The sequence below is a fragment of the Rhinoderma darwinii genome, assembly GCF_050947455.1.
Source record: "Rhinoderma darwinii isolate aRhiDar2 chromosome 5 unlocalized genomic scaffold, aRhiDar2.hap1 SUPER_5_unloc_20, whole genome shotgun sequence".
Classification (NCBI taxonomy): Eukaryota; Metazoa; Chordata; class Amphibia; order Anura; family Rhinodermatidae; genus Rhinoderma; species Rhinoderma darwinii.
The window spans coordinates 265382-283100 of NW_027461777.1; the positions used below are offsets into that span (position 1 = coordinate 265382).

A 17719-nucleotide genomic window follows, 5' to 3' on the forward strand; every position below is an offset into this window, starting at 1 on the left:
AAATATGCTATATGAAGCAAAACTGCATTAGACTAGTATTTTGTGTAAGATACTCACTGTCATGTGCAAAATGTCACCTGGTTGTGGTTAAAGCCTATATAAACGTGTGCTTATGTGATGAAGCTCAGACAACTGCTGATCTGCCATTTGTCTCCTTGCCGCAAGAATAAAAGAAGCACTTATTCAGATGAATCATTGAATTTTTATTGATAAGAATGGAAAATTCGTCTAACAGATTCCTGAAAGCGGATGGAAGGGTCTGATTTTGTAACCCTCTGATAAAGCAGAATTATAGGCTGATCATTTCCCACCAGCCAGATAGTCTCCAAGTTGTTGTATAATCATTGTCATATGTTAACCCGAGATTTGAGCGTGGTCTCACAATCTGTCCATTCTGCACTTCTATGATCCTCTCTCTCAGGTCCTGCTCCTCAGATCTTAATAAGTTGATGTTTTCCTTAGGATCTTCTACCTCTTTCAGGACTAGCTCTGTAAGGTCATCCTGCACGGTGGGCTCTGGGTCTGAGCTCTCTGGTTGAGATGATGAAGAAGAGGAGGGTTCTTTAATGTTTTCTGGTCTTTCTTTGCTCTCTCTACTTTTTTCTTGAGTGACTTTCTTTCCAGAGATTTTAGATTTAGCAACTTTCCACCAATATCTGACATCATCACTCATTCTTAGCCAGCCCCCTAAAACAAAATAACACAATTATAAAGCCGCAACACAAAGTACCTGCAATACCTTTATATACCTACAATATATAAACTATGCCTCGTTCACACTTTGCAGTGTTGGTTAATTTTTTGTGCAGTGAATGGATAGTTATGACTACCCATTTACACAACTGTTTGTGAATGCTGTGGTTTTGAGTGCCTATTGCATTTTTAACCTCATCATGCCTAAATCCTGGAATTTTTGTACACACAGGTTACGTGTATGGTGGGGTGCGGTGTACATCACTATCGCTGAGTGAGGACGAGCTCCAGTAATATTCTAGTAAATATTGTGGGCCGCCCAGAAGGATACAGGAATAATGTATATAAACAATTGTAGGTAGGAACAGCTGACTTTGTTTATGGCGACCAATCAAATTTAAGTTTCCATTGTACTATTGAAGGTTAAAATATGAAAGCAGAGATATGATTGGTTTCCATGAGCGGCAGCATTGTATTTTTCCTCTAAATTAGATTTAGACCCCCTGTGTATTCTTCTGAAGAGAACGGCGTATTCAGCGATGCACATTTAAGATTTATTAGGGCATATGGACATAATAGAGGGGGACCCCTTAATCAGTAACACCCTCTATTACCCGGGTTGTGTAAAGTAATCAGGTTCCGATACTAAACTCCTGCATATTACTTCGTCTTGTAGCACCTTCTGTTCACATGACATTCACATAGGAAGCAGCGTCTTATCCAGGAGAAGACGGAATAACTGCAGTCACACTTTCTATAAGAGCTTGATGTACAGACACCATACACACTATAAAAGACGACTTACTTCTCTTTATATTCTCCTCTTCTATCCAGCATTCAGGATCGATATTACGGATCTTTTCATTGAATTTCCAATCCATTGACCTGTGAAGTGCAAAAAAGGAAAAATGAAAAGATATGTGAATTATTGTATGTTATAGAACAACTTCTGGAGACACAGTCCTTTCTTTTACTGAATTTTATGTTACCCTATTTCTCATACTTGGGGTTTAAATTTATACTATGTTTTAATTAAAAAAATGGTACCTTGTCCTGACTCAGCCTCTAGGGCCTCATTTATTAATATAACCTGTGGGGTCTACATGTCCCAGCACAAAACATAAAAAAGACATAAAATAAAATGATGAGAGTGAAATAAATAACATACCTTGTATCTGCAGATAATATGTCATCAAGATGAAACTGTGAAAGACAATGAATAAAGACGTTAGTTCCTATTTGTGACATACAAGGAACCCCACAATCCGGCATCTCTAGATTGTAAGCGCTAACGGGCAGGGGCCGCTCATTTGTCCCGTGGAATATATTATACCTGCTGTAGAAATGAAGGTTATTACTATTACTATTATTATTAAGGCTGGGTTCACACACCCTATTTACGGACGTTAATCGGGCGTTTTAGCCCCGAATTACGTCCGAAAATACGGTTCCAAAGCATCGGCACACATCTGCCCATTCATTTGAATGGGTTTTACGATGTTCTGTGCCGACGGTCATTTTATTTACTCGCGCCGCTGTCAAAAGACGGCGTGTAAAAAAGACGCCCGCGTCAAAGAAGTGCCTGTCACTTCTTGAGATGTAATTGGAGACATTTTCCATTGACACAATGGAAAAACAGCTCCAATTACGTCCGCGAAAAGCGCCTGCACTTGCCATTACGTCTGAAATTGCGGAGCTGTTTTCTCCTGAAAACAGCTCTGTGATTTCAGCCGTTACGGACGTGTACGTGTGAACATACCCTAATAAAGCATGAGCGGCTGAGCTGCAGGAAACATTATGTCAAAGATACAGGAGAAGGCCTTCAATCTCCATTAGACTTCACCAGAACGTCCTAATACAAGTCTCTTTGTTCTGTGCCATCAATTTCTCCTTTTCCATCACTAAACCTACAAAACCCCAGTAATTCAGTGGATAAAATCTTGACTCACAGGTTCCTGCTGGTTGATGTGATGGATTATATATTCCCACTGAAGGAAGGTTTTGTCACGTTCTTCTTTTGGGGAATGAACATGAAATAAATGTTCTCCTTCAGTTTCCACAGACACAATTTGATATAATTGGTGAAGCTGTTTTGTGGCCATCTTGATTTTGGACACCGGCCACATCCTGCAAGAAATGAAGAAGACAGAGAATAAGATTTAGCGGAGAATCATTGTTGGAACAATTTCTCTATATTATAAGTTATAATTCTTACTACATTATAGTTCATATTATTATTATCAGCCTTTATTTAGACAGCACCACATATTACACAGCTCATTATGGGGGAGGGGGCTGTTATAACACAAAGTATATTGAGATTTATAGTAGATAAGACTTGTGGCAATATACCATATGATGCATTACTGCAAAATTAGTGAGGTTTTCTATGGTAATGTGATCAGTTTAGTGGACATATGGAAGGATATATAATTCCCATGATCCCTTACCTTCTAGGCATGAATTCATCCATTAGAGGGTTGTAATCTATCCATAGGAGTTCCTCCGCCAGAAATGAATCCTGCTGCCTTGATATTACAGCCAGCACTGTTATTAGAGGCGCTCTCCTAAACTCGATAATTTTCTCCCTCTTTCGTCCGATCTTCTCTTTTTTAATCAGCTGCGTAAGTAAATGGAGACAGAATTACACACTGGGAGTATACACTTGTTTCATATATAGCCTTCCCTATCCTAACCTCTGTATACAGCTACTAGTCACCACTGCTGTATACAGAGGACAGTGCTGTACAATGTATTGGACAGATCTACAACTTCTCTCACAGCAGAGCTTCATTCTCAGCCCAACCAGGAGATCAGACAGAACATATGGAAGATGTATGACCAATATTACTCTGAATATATTCACTGATAACATTCATAAAGCATCTATGAAAATAACACTCGTCCATATACAATCATCTCTTCATATACAACCTGCTGGTCAGATACATAGAACTGAAATTACCTCAGAGAAGATTCCATGGACGATCTGGGATGTTTTCAGGAAGACCAGTTCTCCAGATAATCTCTCCTTAAAGTCAGGGACATCGGTGATCACTGGGTTTATAAGATGGTCACTGAACTGTCTGCCTTCCCTTTGGAGGCGTTCTTCCGATTCGTCATCGGCGGCCCTAAAAGTTGAATAAATAATTAGGAAAATGAGAACATTGAATGACTGGATCATTATTGTACATGCAGCATTAGCAGTGACTTTAAAGAGAAAGCTGAATGTATTCTGTATACTGCATCTACTATACATGGAAACAATACAATAAATAAACAATGTCTCCTCTGACAGATCCCATTTATTCCATCAGGATGAAAACAAATGGTAAGTACATTAGTTGGAATCAGTGTGCACATATTCTGTATGGATGTCTTATAGGATCCAGGAACTTGGCAGACAGAACTATAAAGTATAATGTCGTCTCTGTTTTTGCTAGAAGCAACCATTGAGGACCATCATAACAACTTAACCCTTTCAAGACCGAGCTCATTTTGACCTTCATGACCAGCCCCATTTTCTCAAATCTGACATGTGTCTCTTTATGTGGTAATAAGGGGGGATTCACACGAGCGTGTATTGGGTCCGTGCGGGCCGCGTGGTTTTCACGCGCCACGCACAGACCAATACAAGTCTATGGGGCAGTACAGACAGTCCGTGCTTTTTGCGCAGCGTTTGTCAGCTGCGCAAAAAGCGCGACATGCTCAATATCTCCGCGTATTTCGCGCATCACGCACCCATTGAAGTCAATGGGTGCGTGAAAACCACGCTGGTCGCATGGAAGCACTTCCGTGCGAACCGACTGAAACAGCGCACCAGCTGTCAAAAGGATGAATGTAAACAGAAAAGCACCACGTGCTTTTCTGTTTCCAAACATCCAAATGGAGTGTCTTTGAGATGAGCGAACCCGGACAATCGAACCGAACTTCACCGGGTTCGGCCGAACTCGTTTTGGCCGAACCCGGCAAAAAAAATTCCGGTACGCGACGTCAGGAGATAGTCACTGTCCAGGGTGCTGAAAGAGTTAATTATGATTTTTCTCATTTTAAATGTATCTGCTTGTAAAACAGATAGTAATACCACACAAAATAGTTACTATTTTATATATTCCATATGTCTACTTTATATTTGCATTGTTTTTTGAACATTATTTTATTTTTCTAGGACGTTACAACGTTTAGAACTTTAGCAGCAATTTCTCACGTTTTCAAGAAAATTTCAAAAGGCTATTTTTACAGGGACCAGTTCAGTTCTGAAGTGGCTTTGAGGGCCTTATGTACTAGATAGACCCCATAAATCACCCCATATTAAAAACTGCACCCCTCAAAGTATTCAAAATAGCATTCAGAAAGTTTCTTAACCCATTAGGCACTTCACAGGAATTAAAGCAAAGTAGAGGTGAAATTTACAAATTTACAAATTCATTTGTAATACATTTTTTTCTGTAACACAGAAGGTTTTACCCGAGAAATGCAACTCAATATTTATTGCCCAGATTCTGCAGATTTTAGAAATATCCCACATGTGGCTCTAGTGTGATAATGGACTGAAATACCGGCCTCAGAAGCAAAGGTGCACCTAGTGGATTTTGGGGCCTCCTTTTTTTAGAATATATTTTAGGCACCATGTCAGGTTTGAAGAGGTCTTGTGGTGCCAAAACAGTGGAAATCCCCCAAAAGTGAGACGGTTTTGGAAACTACACACCTCAAGGAATTTATCTAGGGGTATAGTTAGCATCTTGACCCCACAGGTATTTTGCTATATTTATTGAAGTTTGTCTGTGAAAGTGAAAATCTACTTTTTTTTCTGAAAAAATATTAAAAAAAATAATATTTGCAAGGAATAAAGATTAAAAAGCCCCCAGAACTTGTAAAGCTACTTCACGCCAATACCCCATATGTGGTACTAAACTGCTGTTTGGACCCACGGCAGAGCTCAGAAGGGAAGGAGCGCCATTTGGATTTTGAAGCGCAGATTTTGCTGGATTGGTTTTCAGTTCCATATCGCGTTTGCAACGCCCTGGAGTAAGCAAAACAGTGGAATCCCCCCAAAACTGACCCCATTTTGAAGACTACACCCCTCAAGGAATTGTTCTAGGTGTAAAGTTAGCATTTTGACCCCACAGTTTTTTTGCTGAATTTAGTGGAATTAGGCCGTGAAAATGAAAATCTACTTTTTTCTGAAAAAACATAGAAATTTTTAATTTTCACAATGAATAAAGGAGAAAAATTACCCCAAAATTTGTAAAGCATTTTGTCCTGATTACAGCAATATGCCATATGTGGTAATAAACTGCTGTTTGGACCCACGGCAGGACTCAGGAGGGAAGGAACAATATTTGGCTTTTGGAGCTCAAATTTAGCTGGAATGGTTTTCGGGTGTCATGTCGCATATGCAAAGCCCCTGAGGTACCAAAACAGTGGAAACCTCCCAAAAGTCCCTTTAGGGGACTGGAACGAGCGATCATTAGGTCGCTGGTACAATACACTGCAATACTAATGTATTGCAGTATAATGTCATTATACAGGCTCCTGTAACAGCGCGATCGCTGTTCCTGTCCGTTAGTCCCGGGTGTCAGCTGTAATACACAGCTGACACCTGCAGAATATGGAGCGTGCACAGCGCATGAGCCCGCTCCATAAATAACCCCTCGCACCACGACATGCTATTAAGTCGTGGTGCGCCAAGGCGTTAATGCGCAGCGGATGGTGCAAAGTGAAAATTAAAATTTTCCACTGATATGCCATTTTAATGTACAATATATTGTGCCCAGTTTGTGCCACTGAAGACAAATACCTCATACAATGTTGAGCGGGTTCTCCCAGATATAAAATGTCATATATGTGGACGTAAGCTGGTGTTTGGGCACGCTGTGGGGGGAGGGAACACCATTTGGCTTTTGGAGCGCAGATTTTGCTTGGTAACTGTTCTGTTTGGGGTTTTGCTGGTATTTCAGTTTATGATGTGGGGGTATATGTAATCTGTGCGGAGTACATCAGGGCATAATAAGAGGGTATAATAATGGGGTACATAAATAATAATTCGCAGATATGTGGCCGGTGTCGCACTGATAAATGGTGCCCAATCTTATCCGCTTTTGGAACACTCTGCACATTTTGCATCGCCATATTCTGAGAGCCAGAACTTTTTTATTTTTTCTCCAACGGAGCCGTGTGAGGGCTTATTTGTTGCGGGACAATCTGTACTTTTCATTGGTACCATTTTAGGGTACATGTGATTTTTTTAAATCACATTTTGTTAGATTTTTTTGGAAGCAAAGTGACAAAGAAACATTAATTCTGACAATGTTTTTCGTATATTTTTTTTACAGTGTTCACCGTGCGGTATAAATGACATTTTACTTTATTCTGCGGGTCGGTACGATTACGGCGATACCATATGTATATAGGTTTTTTATGTTTTGTGGCGATTGCGCAATAAAATCACTTTGATGAAATTATTTATTTTTTGTGTATTCTGAGAGTCATAATTTTATATTTTTCCGTCAAAAAAGCGGTGTAAGGGCTTGTTTTTTGCGGGACAGGTTGTAGTTTTTATTGGTATTATTTTGGGGTACATGCGACTTTTTGATCACTTTTTATTCTATATTTTGGGAGGGTTGATGACCAAAAAAAAGTGATTCTTGACATTGTTTTTTAATTTATTTTTTTTGCGGTGTTCACCGTGCGGGAAAAATAATATTATAGTTTTATAGTTTGGGTCGTTACGAACGCGGTGATACCAAATATGTGTACTTTTTTTTAACATTTTCATTTTTTTCCTATAATAAAAGACTTATTATAGGGAAAAAAGCATTCTTTTTTTTTGTAACTTTTATAACTTGTTTTTACACTTTTATAAAACTTTTTTATTACTTTATTTTTTACTTTTTACTTGAAGCCTGGCAGCACTGATCGCTGCTATAATACATTACACTACCTAGGTAGTGTAACGTATTATAAACTGTCAGTGTGACGCTGAGAGTCACACTGACAGGAAGCTTATGAGAGCCAGCATCCGGATGGTTCTCATAGGCTGCTGTGCATGGCAGACCCGGGCGCTGTTATATGGCCCCCGGTTCTGCCTTATAACCGACTGCAGCACCCGCAATCGGTCCCCGGGAAAGTTTGTTGTAGCAACAAACTTTCCACTTTGTTATAGCAACAAACTTTCCAGTTCGTTGCTACAACACACTTTCCCTGCGATCACATGACCGGGACCTGAACTAATCAGGTCCCGATCATATCTCCGGGACCAGAGGCAGGTGATAACAGCGCGATCCGGGTGTCAGCGCTACTCTGAGACACCCGGATCGCGCTTTTAACACCCACCGTGAATTCACGTCGGCACTGCACAGAGCCCAGCAAGTGCCGACGTGAATATACAGTGGGCGGTCGGGAAGCGGTTAAACTGTGTGACTGTAGTTTCCCTCCTTATTTCAGGTTCTTTCCACGATTGAGTTGGCTCCGAGAGGAGATTATAGATCTGGACACTGCAGATTCTGCAGCCAACTCAATCGTGCAAGGATTGAAATTAGGAGGCTTGACGACTAAAGTGGATAACATCATTCATTACCTGTAGAACCGAATTTGTTGTGTGTATTGTCATGTGTCCCTGTAATCTCTATTACATCAGGAGGACCATCCACCCGATATTCAAGAGATTCAGGCAGCATGTACGATCTATTGGGTACAAGGTAGGGCTCTCCTCCTTTTAGTGAACGCATGCTTACATATCATGGAGGTAATCCCAGGGGAATGTGGATTGCGGGCATTTTGTGCATTAAACACGCTTTCACAGGGGGGGAATAGACATAACCTTTTGCTTCAAAAAAGAGGCAGAAATTGATCTTACAGGCGGAAGCCCTCGTTCCATTAGGTCTTATTGATCGCAAAGATCTAAGTGCATTTTTTAAGTTAAAGTATGTTATTCTATTCATCTTATACAGATGTAACTGCGTAGACTCTGTCCAAACATTTGTTGTGTCTTATGTATCACTGTAATGTACGATTTAAAGTTGCCTTGTTTCTATATAACGCCGAGGCCTTTACAAAGTATAAGGGTACACGTGAAACTGCCGTAGGTTAACACTCCACATCCCACTACTGCTTATGCTGAATAAAGTAGAAATCAACATTGCTAAATAGTGAGCACAGTGGTTTTTCTCATCATACAAATACTTGATCTAATGCTGCACCGCAGGGTCTAATGACTAATGTCTAATTTTCTTAAAGGGAAGCTCTAACCGTGAAAGTGCAGGTGTCTCTAAGAAAGTGGCCATTCAGTACATAAATATACTGATAGAGATATATATATATATATAATACAACACATTCCTCCATAAATCATATCTAAATAGCAGTATTAGGGTAGTGGGGGTTATTACTCCATGCAAACAGCCCTTACAAGCTTGTCCACCATTAACCCCTTCCCGACATGCGCCGTACATGTACGGCGCTGTCGGGAGGTGCTTCCCGCAAAGCGCCGTAGATGTACGGCGCAGTGATGGTGCGGGCTCAGAAGCAGAGCCGGCACCATCACCGCTGGGTGACGGCTGTATTATACAGCTGGCACCCTCCTGTAACTGCCAGCACCGGAGCTACTCTCCGATCCGGCAGATTAACCCCTCAGATGCTGCGCTCAATAGAGCGCAGCATCTGATAGGTTTTCACCCTACCGGCAACCCAGTGATGCAATCGCTGGGTTGCTGTGGCAATCGGACGCCAGAAAATGGCGTCCGAGTTTGCCTTGTACGGGAGCCGATGAGGACCCGCCTGCGGCGTGTCCTCATAGGCTTGCTGTCAGTGAATAACTGACAGCGCTAATACACTGCACTTCGTATGTAGTGCAGTGTATTAGAGTAGCGATCGGGGCATCAGGCCCTCATGTCCCCTAGTGGGACAAGTCAGAAAAGTAAAAAAAAGATAATAAAAATGTGGTAAAACAATAAAAACACACACATTTCAAATAAAAATAAAGCTAAACTGACTTTTTTCCCATAGTAAGTCTTTTATTATGGGAAAACCCATAAAAAAAAAAAAAAACTATACATAATTGGTATCGCCGCGTCCGTAACGACCCAAACTACAAAACTATTATGTAATTTATCCCGCACAGTGAACGCCGTAAAAAAAAACATGAAAAACAACGCCAGAATCTTTGTTTTTAGGTCACATTTCCTTCCAAAAAATGCTATAAAAAGTGATCAAAAAGTCACATTTACTCCAAAATAGTACTAATAAAAACGACAATCCGTCCCGCAAAAAATAAACCCTGACACCGCTTTGTGCACGCAAAAATAAAAAAGTTATGGGTTTTAGAATATGGCGACATAGAAAACAAATGATTTTATAAAAAAAGTGATTTTATTGTGCAAAAGCTGCAATACATAAAAAAAACTATATAAATTTGGTATCGCTGTAATCGTATCGACCCGCAGAATAAAGCTAACATGTAATTTATGGCGCACTGTGGATGCCGATAAAAAAAACAATAAAAAACGATTCCAGAATTGTTTGTTTTTGGTAATTTCCTTTACCAAAAAATGAAATAAAAAGTGATCAAAAAGTCGTATGTGTTCCAAAATGGTACCAATAAAATCTACAGCCCGTCTCGCAAAAAACAAGCCTGCACACCGCTCAATCAACTGAAAAACAAAAAAGTTACGGCACTAGTAATGCGGTGATGAAAAAACATCTGAATGTGCAGGCCGGAGGGGAACATTCCTTCAGTTTCAGGGCCCTAGTATTTAGGAACTAGGAAAGGGAAGAGACATAGCACATCCGCTGGAAGCGAGGGCGCCCGTATTATACCAGCAGAAAACTTTCCCAGCAATATTTCCCAAACAACGAAGGAGAAAAAGTCCCCAAAAGGTGCAGAGCGTTACAAAAGGGGGATAAGAAAGAAAACCGTTTATCAGTGTTACACTGGCCTGTGCATAACGGATCGCTTCACAGCGTAACACACATCTATGGAGAATTGTATTATTTACCCCATTATTATACCCTCTTATTATGCCCTGATGTTCTCCGCACAGATTACATATATCCTGATGTTCTCCGCACAGATTACATATATCCTGATGTTCTCCGCACAGATTACACATGCCCCCACATTATAAACAGAAATACCAGCAAAACTCAAACAAAACTACCAAGCAAAATCCATGCTCAAAATGGCGGTCTATTCCTTCTTAGCCCTACAGCGTCCCCAAACAGCAATTTATGGCCACAAGTAAGGCATTACCATACCCGGGAGAACCCGCTTAACAATTTATGGGGTTAGATTCTCCAGGGGCACAACATATTGTGCGATGAATAGGCAGATCAGTGGAAAAATTGCAATTTTCACTTTGCACAATCCACTGCGTATTCATTTCTGAAAAACACCTGTGGAGTCTAAATTCTCACTACACCCCTTGATAAATGCCTTTAGGGGTGTAGTTTCTAAAACGGGGTCACTTTTGTTTTGTACATCAGGGGTTTTGCAAATGCAACATGGCGTCCGCAAACCATTCCAGCAAATTCTACGCTCCAAAAGATAAGTACCGCTCCTTTTCTTCTGAATGCTACCATATACGTAAACAGCCGATTATAACCACATATGGGGTGTTACCGTACTCGGGAGAAATTACTTTACAAATGTTGGGGTGCTTTTTCTTCTCTATTCCTTGTAAAAATGAAAAATGTTGATCTAAAACTACATCTTGTTGGAAAAAAAAATTATTTTTCATTTTCATAGCTTAATTCTAATTAATTCAGCAAAAAACCTTTGGGATCAAAATTTTCACTATACCCCTATATGATTCCTCAGGGGGTGCAGTTTCCCAAATGGAGTCAATTTTGGGGTGTTTCCACTGTACTAGTACTACAGGGGCTGAGCAAATGTGACATGGCGCCCAGACACTATTCAAAATCCAAATGGTGCTAGTTCCATTCTGAGCCCTACCGTGTGTCCAAACAGATGTTTGTGACCACATGTGGGGTATTGTTTTACTCGGGACAAATTGCTCTACAAATATTGTGGTGCTTTTTCTACTTTAGTTCTTTTGGAAATGAAAAAAAATTAGCTAAACCTACATTTTATTTGAAAAAATGTAGATATTCATTTTCATGGCCTAGTTCCAAAAATTTTTGCAAAAAAACTGGCTGGTCAAAATGCTTGCTACATCCCTAGATAAATTCCTCGAGGGGTGTAGTTTCCCAAATGGGGTCACTTTTGGGGGGTTTCCACTGTTTTAGTTCCACTAGACCTGTTCAAAGCTGACATGGTGCCTAAAATATATTCTAATAAAAAGGAGACCCAAAATCCACCAGGTGCTCCTTTGCTTCTGAGGCCGGTGCTTCAGTCCAGTAGCACACTAGAGCCACATGTGGGATATTTCCTAAAACTGCAGAAACTGGGCAATAAATATTGAGTTGCATTTCTTGGGTAAAACATTCTGTGGTACAAAAAAAATGGATTCAAAATGAATTTCTGGAAAAAAATAATGAACTTTGTAAATTTCACCTCTACTTTGCCTTGATTCCTGTGCAATGTCTAAAGGGTTAAGAAACTTTCTAAATGCTGTTTTGAATACTTTGAGGGGTGCAGTTTTTAAAATGGGGTGACTTATTGGGGGTTTCTAATATCTAAGGACCTCAAATCCACTTCACAACTGAACTGGCCCCTGTAAAAATATCATTTTGAAATTTTCTTGAAAATGTGAGAAATTGCTGCTAAAGTTCTAAGCCTTGTAACGTCCTAGAAAAATAAAATGATGTTCAAAAAACGATGCCAATCTAAAGTAGACATATGGGGGATGTTAGTTAGCAGCATTTTTGTGTGGTATAACTGCCTGTCTTACAAGCAGATACATTTAAATTGAGAAAAATGCTAATTTTTGCAATTTTTCGCTAAATTTTGGTGTTTTTCACAATTAAATACTGAATGTATCGGGCAAATTTTGCCAGTAACATAAAGTCCAATGTGTCACGAGAAAACAATCTCAGAATCACTTGGATAGGTAAAAGCATTCCGGAGTTATTACCACATTAAGTGAAACATGTCAGATTTGAAAAATGAGGCTCTGTCAGGAAGGTCAAAAGCGGCCAAAGAGGGAAGGGGTTATACTGACCTATTGGGCCATATGAGGTAATAGAGGGGGGCCCCATACTCATAACTCCCTCTATAAGACTGGAGATACATTTATTATTTGTGGAGTGATGGCTCCAATGTAAACTGCGAGTGACAGTTACAGTCCATAGAGTTACACTGAGTTACATGTACATGAATATTAATCAGAAAGACATGGACATAAAGAAAAGTTGTGCACAAGTTAAATGCATGTCAAGTGCAAGGTCTGTGTCTATATATATTCTCCACATACATATACTGTACAAATATGATTACTGCTCAATAGTCATTGTAATGCAGGAGAAATCAGTATCTGAACATCCCAGGGCAGATTGTCTGTAGCTGGGATCCAGCAGCTCTGGGGGTAAAACACACAATCCCTTGTTATGATTCCTGATGGAACAGCAGATCTGGGATATCTACTTCTCTTACAGAACCTGAAGAAATAAACCTTTGTTCACACTATAAAATACAGGATTTATTTATTCCCAGTGTGAACAGGGACAAGCTTCGTAGAGACAAAATGTTTCTACAAAACATCATCTCGTGTTTAATAATATTGTGGAAATCTAAACATTTTAGAAACACTTGAGATTCTCCTCCTTCACTTACCAGATATTTTTTTCGGCCCGGGTCAGACTGGAACTCTTATCGAGTTTCAAACCTTTCTTCACTTTCCTCAACATTTTGTAATCACTTTGCTAATTAACGAGACGTGCAGCGCACAAGAACCAATCAGCAAGATTCTAAAGGCCCCGCCCTGGGAGAGCTGCCCTTATAGTAGTAGTGATGTCACAATGAGCATTGGTATGTAGTAGTGATGTCACAATGAGCATTGGTATGTAGAAGTGATGTCACAATGAGCACTGGTATGTAGTAGTGATGTCACAATGAGCATTGGTATGTGAGCAGCAGGTACATTGATGAAGAACATATCAGTGAATATTATATACAGAGCTGTGTAGATAGTTCTTCAGTGTCAGTAATCATGGATCTTTCCGGAAGCCAGAGGCGTAGCTAGGTTCACCAGCACCCGGGGCAAAGATTCCGTTTGGCGCCCCCCGCAACCTCTTTCCCGACATCTCCTTCCCCCTCGCCGTGTTTGTTTTCTCTACCAATCGACGTGTCATTTCTTTTTATGTAACGCGAGCATATAAACATTTGTACATTTCACAAGCAATATGGTTCTATACACAACACCAGAACCAAGCTCAGTACATATATACAGCCCCAGAAGCAAGCTCACTACATATATACAACACCAGCACAAATACAGCTCAATTTAGTGCAACCCCTGGTGTATAGGTGTGTACGGCGTACAACTACAGCTCCCAGCATGGCCCAAACAATGATAAGGATATGCTGGGAGATGCTGTTTCACAAAAAATAAATCCTATCATAATCATACCACCCATCATCTCTCTGCAGATCATACAGTGACTACAATACTGATTAGAGGCAGAACAAACATTTACATTAAGTGACTCACCGGTGACGTCTCAGATTCTAGTTCTTCCTCTCCATCCGGTCCAGACCTCTATGATGACTTCTCCCGGTCACAGCCCATTTCTGCAGTTTGCCGCTCAGATGTCTTCAGCTTCTCACTTTACCTACATTTCTGCACCTATAAATAAATATAACGTTATCATTATACCACACACTACGCCCCTACATATAATAGCGCCATACACTGCACCTCTAATTATAATAGCACCATACACCGTGTCCCACACACACACTGTGCCCCCTGTAGATAGTGCCTGCCATAGGGCCCCTGTAGATAGTGCCCCCATATAGACCACCCCTGTATATAGTGTCCCACAAATAACTCCCCCTATAGTGCTCTACAGATAGCCCACCCCTGTATATAGCCCCCTGTAGATATAGCCCACCCCTGTATATAGAGCTCTACAGATAGCCCAACCATGTATGTAGCCCCCCTGTAGATATAGCCCACCCCTGTATATAGTGCTCCACATATAGTCCACCCCTGTATATAGTGTTTCACAGATAGCCCACCCCTGTATATAGCCCACCCTTGTACATATAGTCCACCCCTGTATATAGTGCTCCACTAGATAGTCCACCCCTGTATATAGTGTTCCACAGATAGCCCACCCCTGTATATGCTATATACAAGGGTGGGCTATCTGTGGAGCACTATATACAGGGGTGGACTATATGTACAAGGGGGCTATATACAGGGGTGGGCTTTCTGTGGAGCACTATAGGGGGAGCTATTTGTGGGATACTATATACAGGGGTGGGCTATATCCACAGGGGGACTATATACAGGGGTGGGCTATATCTACAGGGGGACTATATACAGGGGTGGGCTATATCTACAGGGGGACCATATCTACAGGGGGACCATATCTACAAGGCTGGGCTATACACAGGGCTGGGCTATACACAGGGCTGGGATATACACAGGGCTGGGATATACACAGGGGGGCTATATCAACAGGGGTGGGCTATACACAGGGGGGCTATATCTACAGAGGGGCTATATCTACAGGGGGCTATATACAGGGGTGGGCTATATACAGGGGGAATATATCTACAGGGGGGGCTATATCTACAGGGCTGGGCTATATACAGGGTGACTATAACTACAGGGGGGCTATAAACAGGGGTGGGCTATCTATGGAGCACCATATACAGGGGTGGGCTATATCTACAGGTGTAGCTATAGCCCACCCCTGTATATGGTGCTCTATAGACAGCCCACTCCAGTATATAGCCCCCCTGTAGATATAGTTCCTCTGTATATAGCCCAGCCCTGTAGATATAGTTCCCCTGTAGATATGGTTCCCCTGTAGATAAAGCCCCCCCCCGTAGATAAAGGCCCCCCGTGTAGACAAAGTCCCCCCCCCCCGTGTAGACAAAGTTCCCCCTCCCCTCGCAGATACAGCCACACACTTTTATTACAATTTAAAAAAATAAAAAAATTCAAACTCACCTTATTCCCGCTCCCACGCCGTCCGGCAGCCATGGAGACCTGCTCTCTTCTGCGCAGGTCTTCAGGGAGTTGAACACAGCATCTAAGAAAGGCGCTGATTGGCTGGGCAGGATGACTTTCCCTGTCAGTCAGTCAGCGCCTTTCATCGACGGAAGCTTTACTGGTACAAAAGGTACCAGTTGCTTCATTCGTGGAAAGGCGCGGAAAGGCCGGGCACGGAACGTGCCCGGTCATTCATTGCTTCTAATTGTACCTGTGTCCTTGCGACACACGTACAATTATAGTGCAGGAGGAGGTGGCGCTGGCGCCCCCCTCTGAACTGCGCCCGGGGCACATTCCCCGCCTGCCCCCCCCTAGCTACGCCCCTGCGGAAGGTATTCTGTTATATGTTATGTGATTTTTTCAGTTTGTTTAGTATTTGGTTCTGTCACTTGATGTTTTTATTTCAGTCCAATCCATTTTTGGGAAAACACCTCATAGATTCCATCTATAGCCTAGATTCTAATAATTTCATAATATAAAGTGTACCCCCAATTATATGTAATAAATAACATTGTGCAGCACTTACTGATTACTGTAATATACTCTACTACTGTGTTTTGTCCTCTTGGACTGTTCCGCATGGACTTTTATATTACCCATACTGCACACCTCTCATGTAATACACAGAAGGAGACAGCAGGGCCGCACTGTTCATGAGATGAGCATCTGAATTCAATGGGAGAAGAAGGCTGCAATACCTGTGAATCGCCACTAAATGTGTCGAACATTCACAGTGAGCAAGAAGAAATGAAGGGGCTTACGAGCGCTGCAGCCTCTTCAAAATAGCTGATCGGCGGGGGTCCCAGGAGTCAGCCCCCGACCCATCAGCAATTGATGGCCTATGCTGAGGATAGGCCATCAATTTTTATTGGCTGGTAAAACCCCTTTAACTTTATTAACAACACACAGAGGAGACAGGGAGAAGAGCTGCTCCTCACAGACACTGACAGGCAAGATGAGATGTTGCTGTAGGTAGAAATACTTTATAACTTCTGCTCTTCAATAACCTATTATTCACCTGTTATATACCCGGACAGTATTACCTGAATGCCAGGGGTCACATGACTGCCGCCATCCTTAGTCTATTCAGTTATCCTATAAATTCATTTCTATGGACTAATCTGTGAGCAGTACCACTACAACTACACTGGTATAAAAAGGCATATGATCCAAATTTAAAATACATATATATCAGAAAGCTGTATAATTTCCTACTCTAGAAATAAATCGATAAAAAAATTGAATAAAAAGTAATGAAAAAGTCAAATTTACCCCAAAATAGTACCAATAAAAACGACAGCCCTTCCTGCAAAAAATCCCTGACATAGCTTTGTCGACGTAAAAAATAAAAGTTATGCGTCTTAGAATAGGGAGACACAGGAATTTTTTTTTCTTTTTAAAAAGTGATTTGTGTAAAAGCTGCAATACATGAAAAAAACTAAATTTGGTATTGCCGTATTTGTATCAACCCGCAGAATAAAATTAACATGTAATTTATGGCGCACAGTGAATGCCAAAAATAATCACAATAAAAAACTATTCCAGAATTGCTTGTTTTGGTAATTTCCTCTTCTAAAAATGAAATAAAAAGTGATCAAATAGTCGTATATGTCCCATAATGGTACCAATAAAATCTACAGCTTGTCTCACAAAAAACAAGCCCGCGCACTGCTCCATCAACCGAAAAATAAAAAAGTTATGGCACTAGTAATGCGGCGATGAAAAAACATCCCGATCTGAAGACCAGAGGGGAACATTCCTTCAGTTTCAGGGCCCTAGTATTTAGGAACTAGGAAGGGAAGGGACATAGCACATCTGCTGGAAGCGAGGGCACCCGTGTTATACCAGGGCAACACTTTCCCAGTAAAATTTCCCAAACTACTGTAGTATATCTGGGGCAATAA

General features: G+C 41.1%; 1 protein-coding gene across 2 annotated transcripts in view; it reads right to left on the reverse strand.

Moving 5' to 3' along the window:
• Window positions 1-234: 234 nt before the first annotated feature.
• LOC142687189 (uncharacterized) overlaps window positions 235-17719 on the reverse strand; it is a 31849-nt gene continuing 14364 nt past the window's right edge. Inside the window, exons 1-7 of one of the 2 annotated variants that reach the window (XM_075847555.1) lie at window positions 13424-13538; window positions 3659-3824; window positions 3144-3313; window positions 2643-2820; window positions 1862-1896; window positions 1499-1578; window positions 235-687 (exon numbers count right to left, since the gene is read on the reverse strand). In XM_075847555.1, the coding sequence (XP_075703670.1) occupies window positions 290-687; window positions 1499-1578; window positions 1862-1896; window positions 2643-2820; window positions 3144-3313; window positions 3659-3824; window positions 13424-13497 (1101 nt within the window). In that variant the 5' untranslated portion in view covers window positions 13498-13538 and the 3' untranslated portion in view covers window positions 235-289. Of the gene's footprint in view, window positions 688-1498; window positions 1579-1861; window positions 1897-2642; window positions 2821-3143; window positions 3314-3658; window positions 3825-13423; window positions 13539-17719 lie in introns of those variants that run through there. The other variant, XM_075847554.1, reaches the window with a different exon arrangement.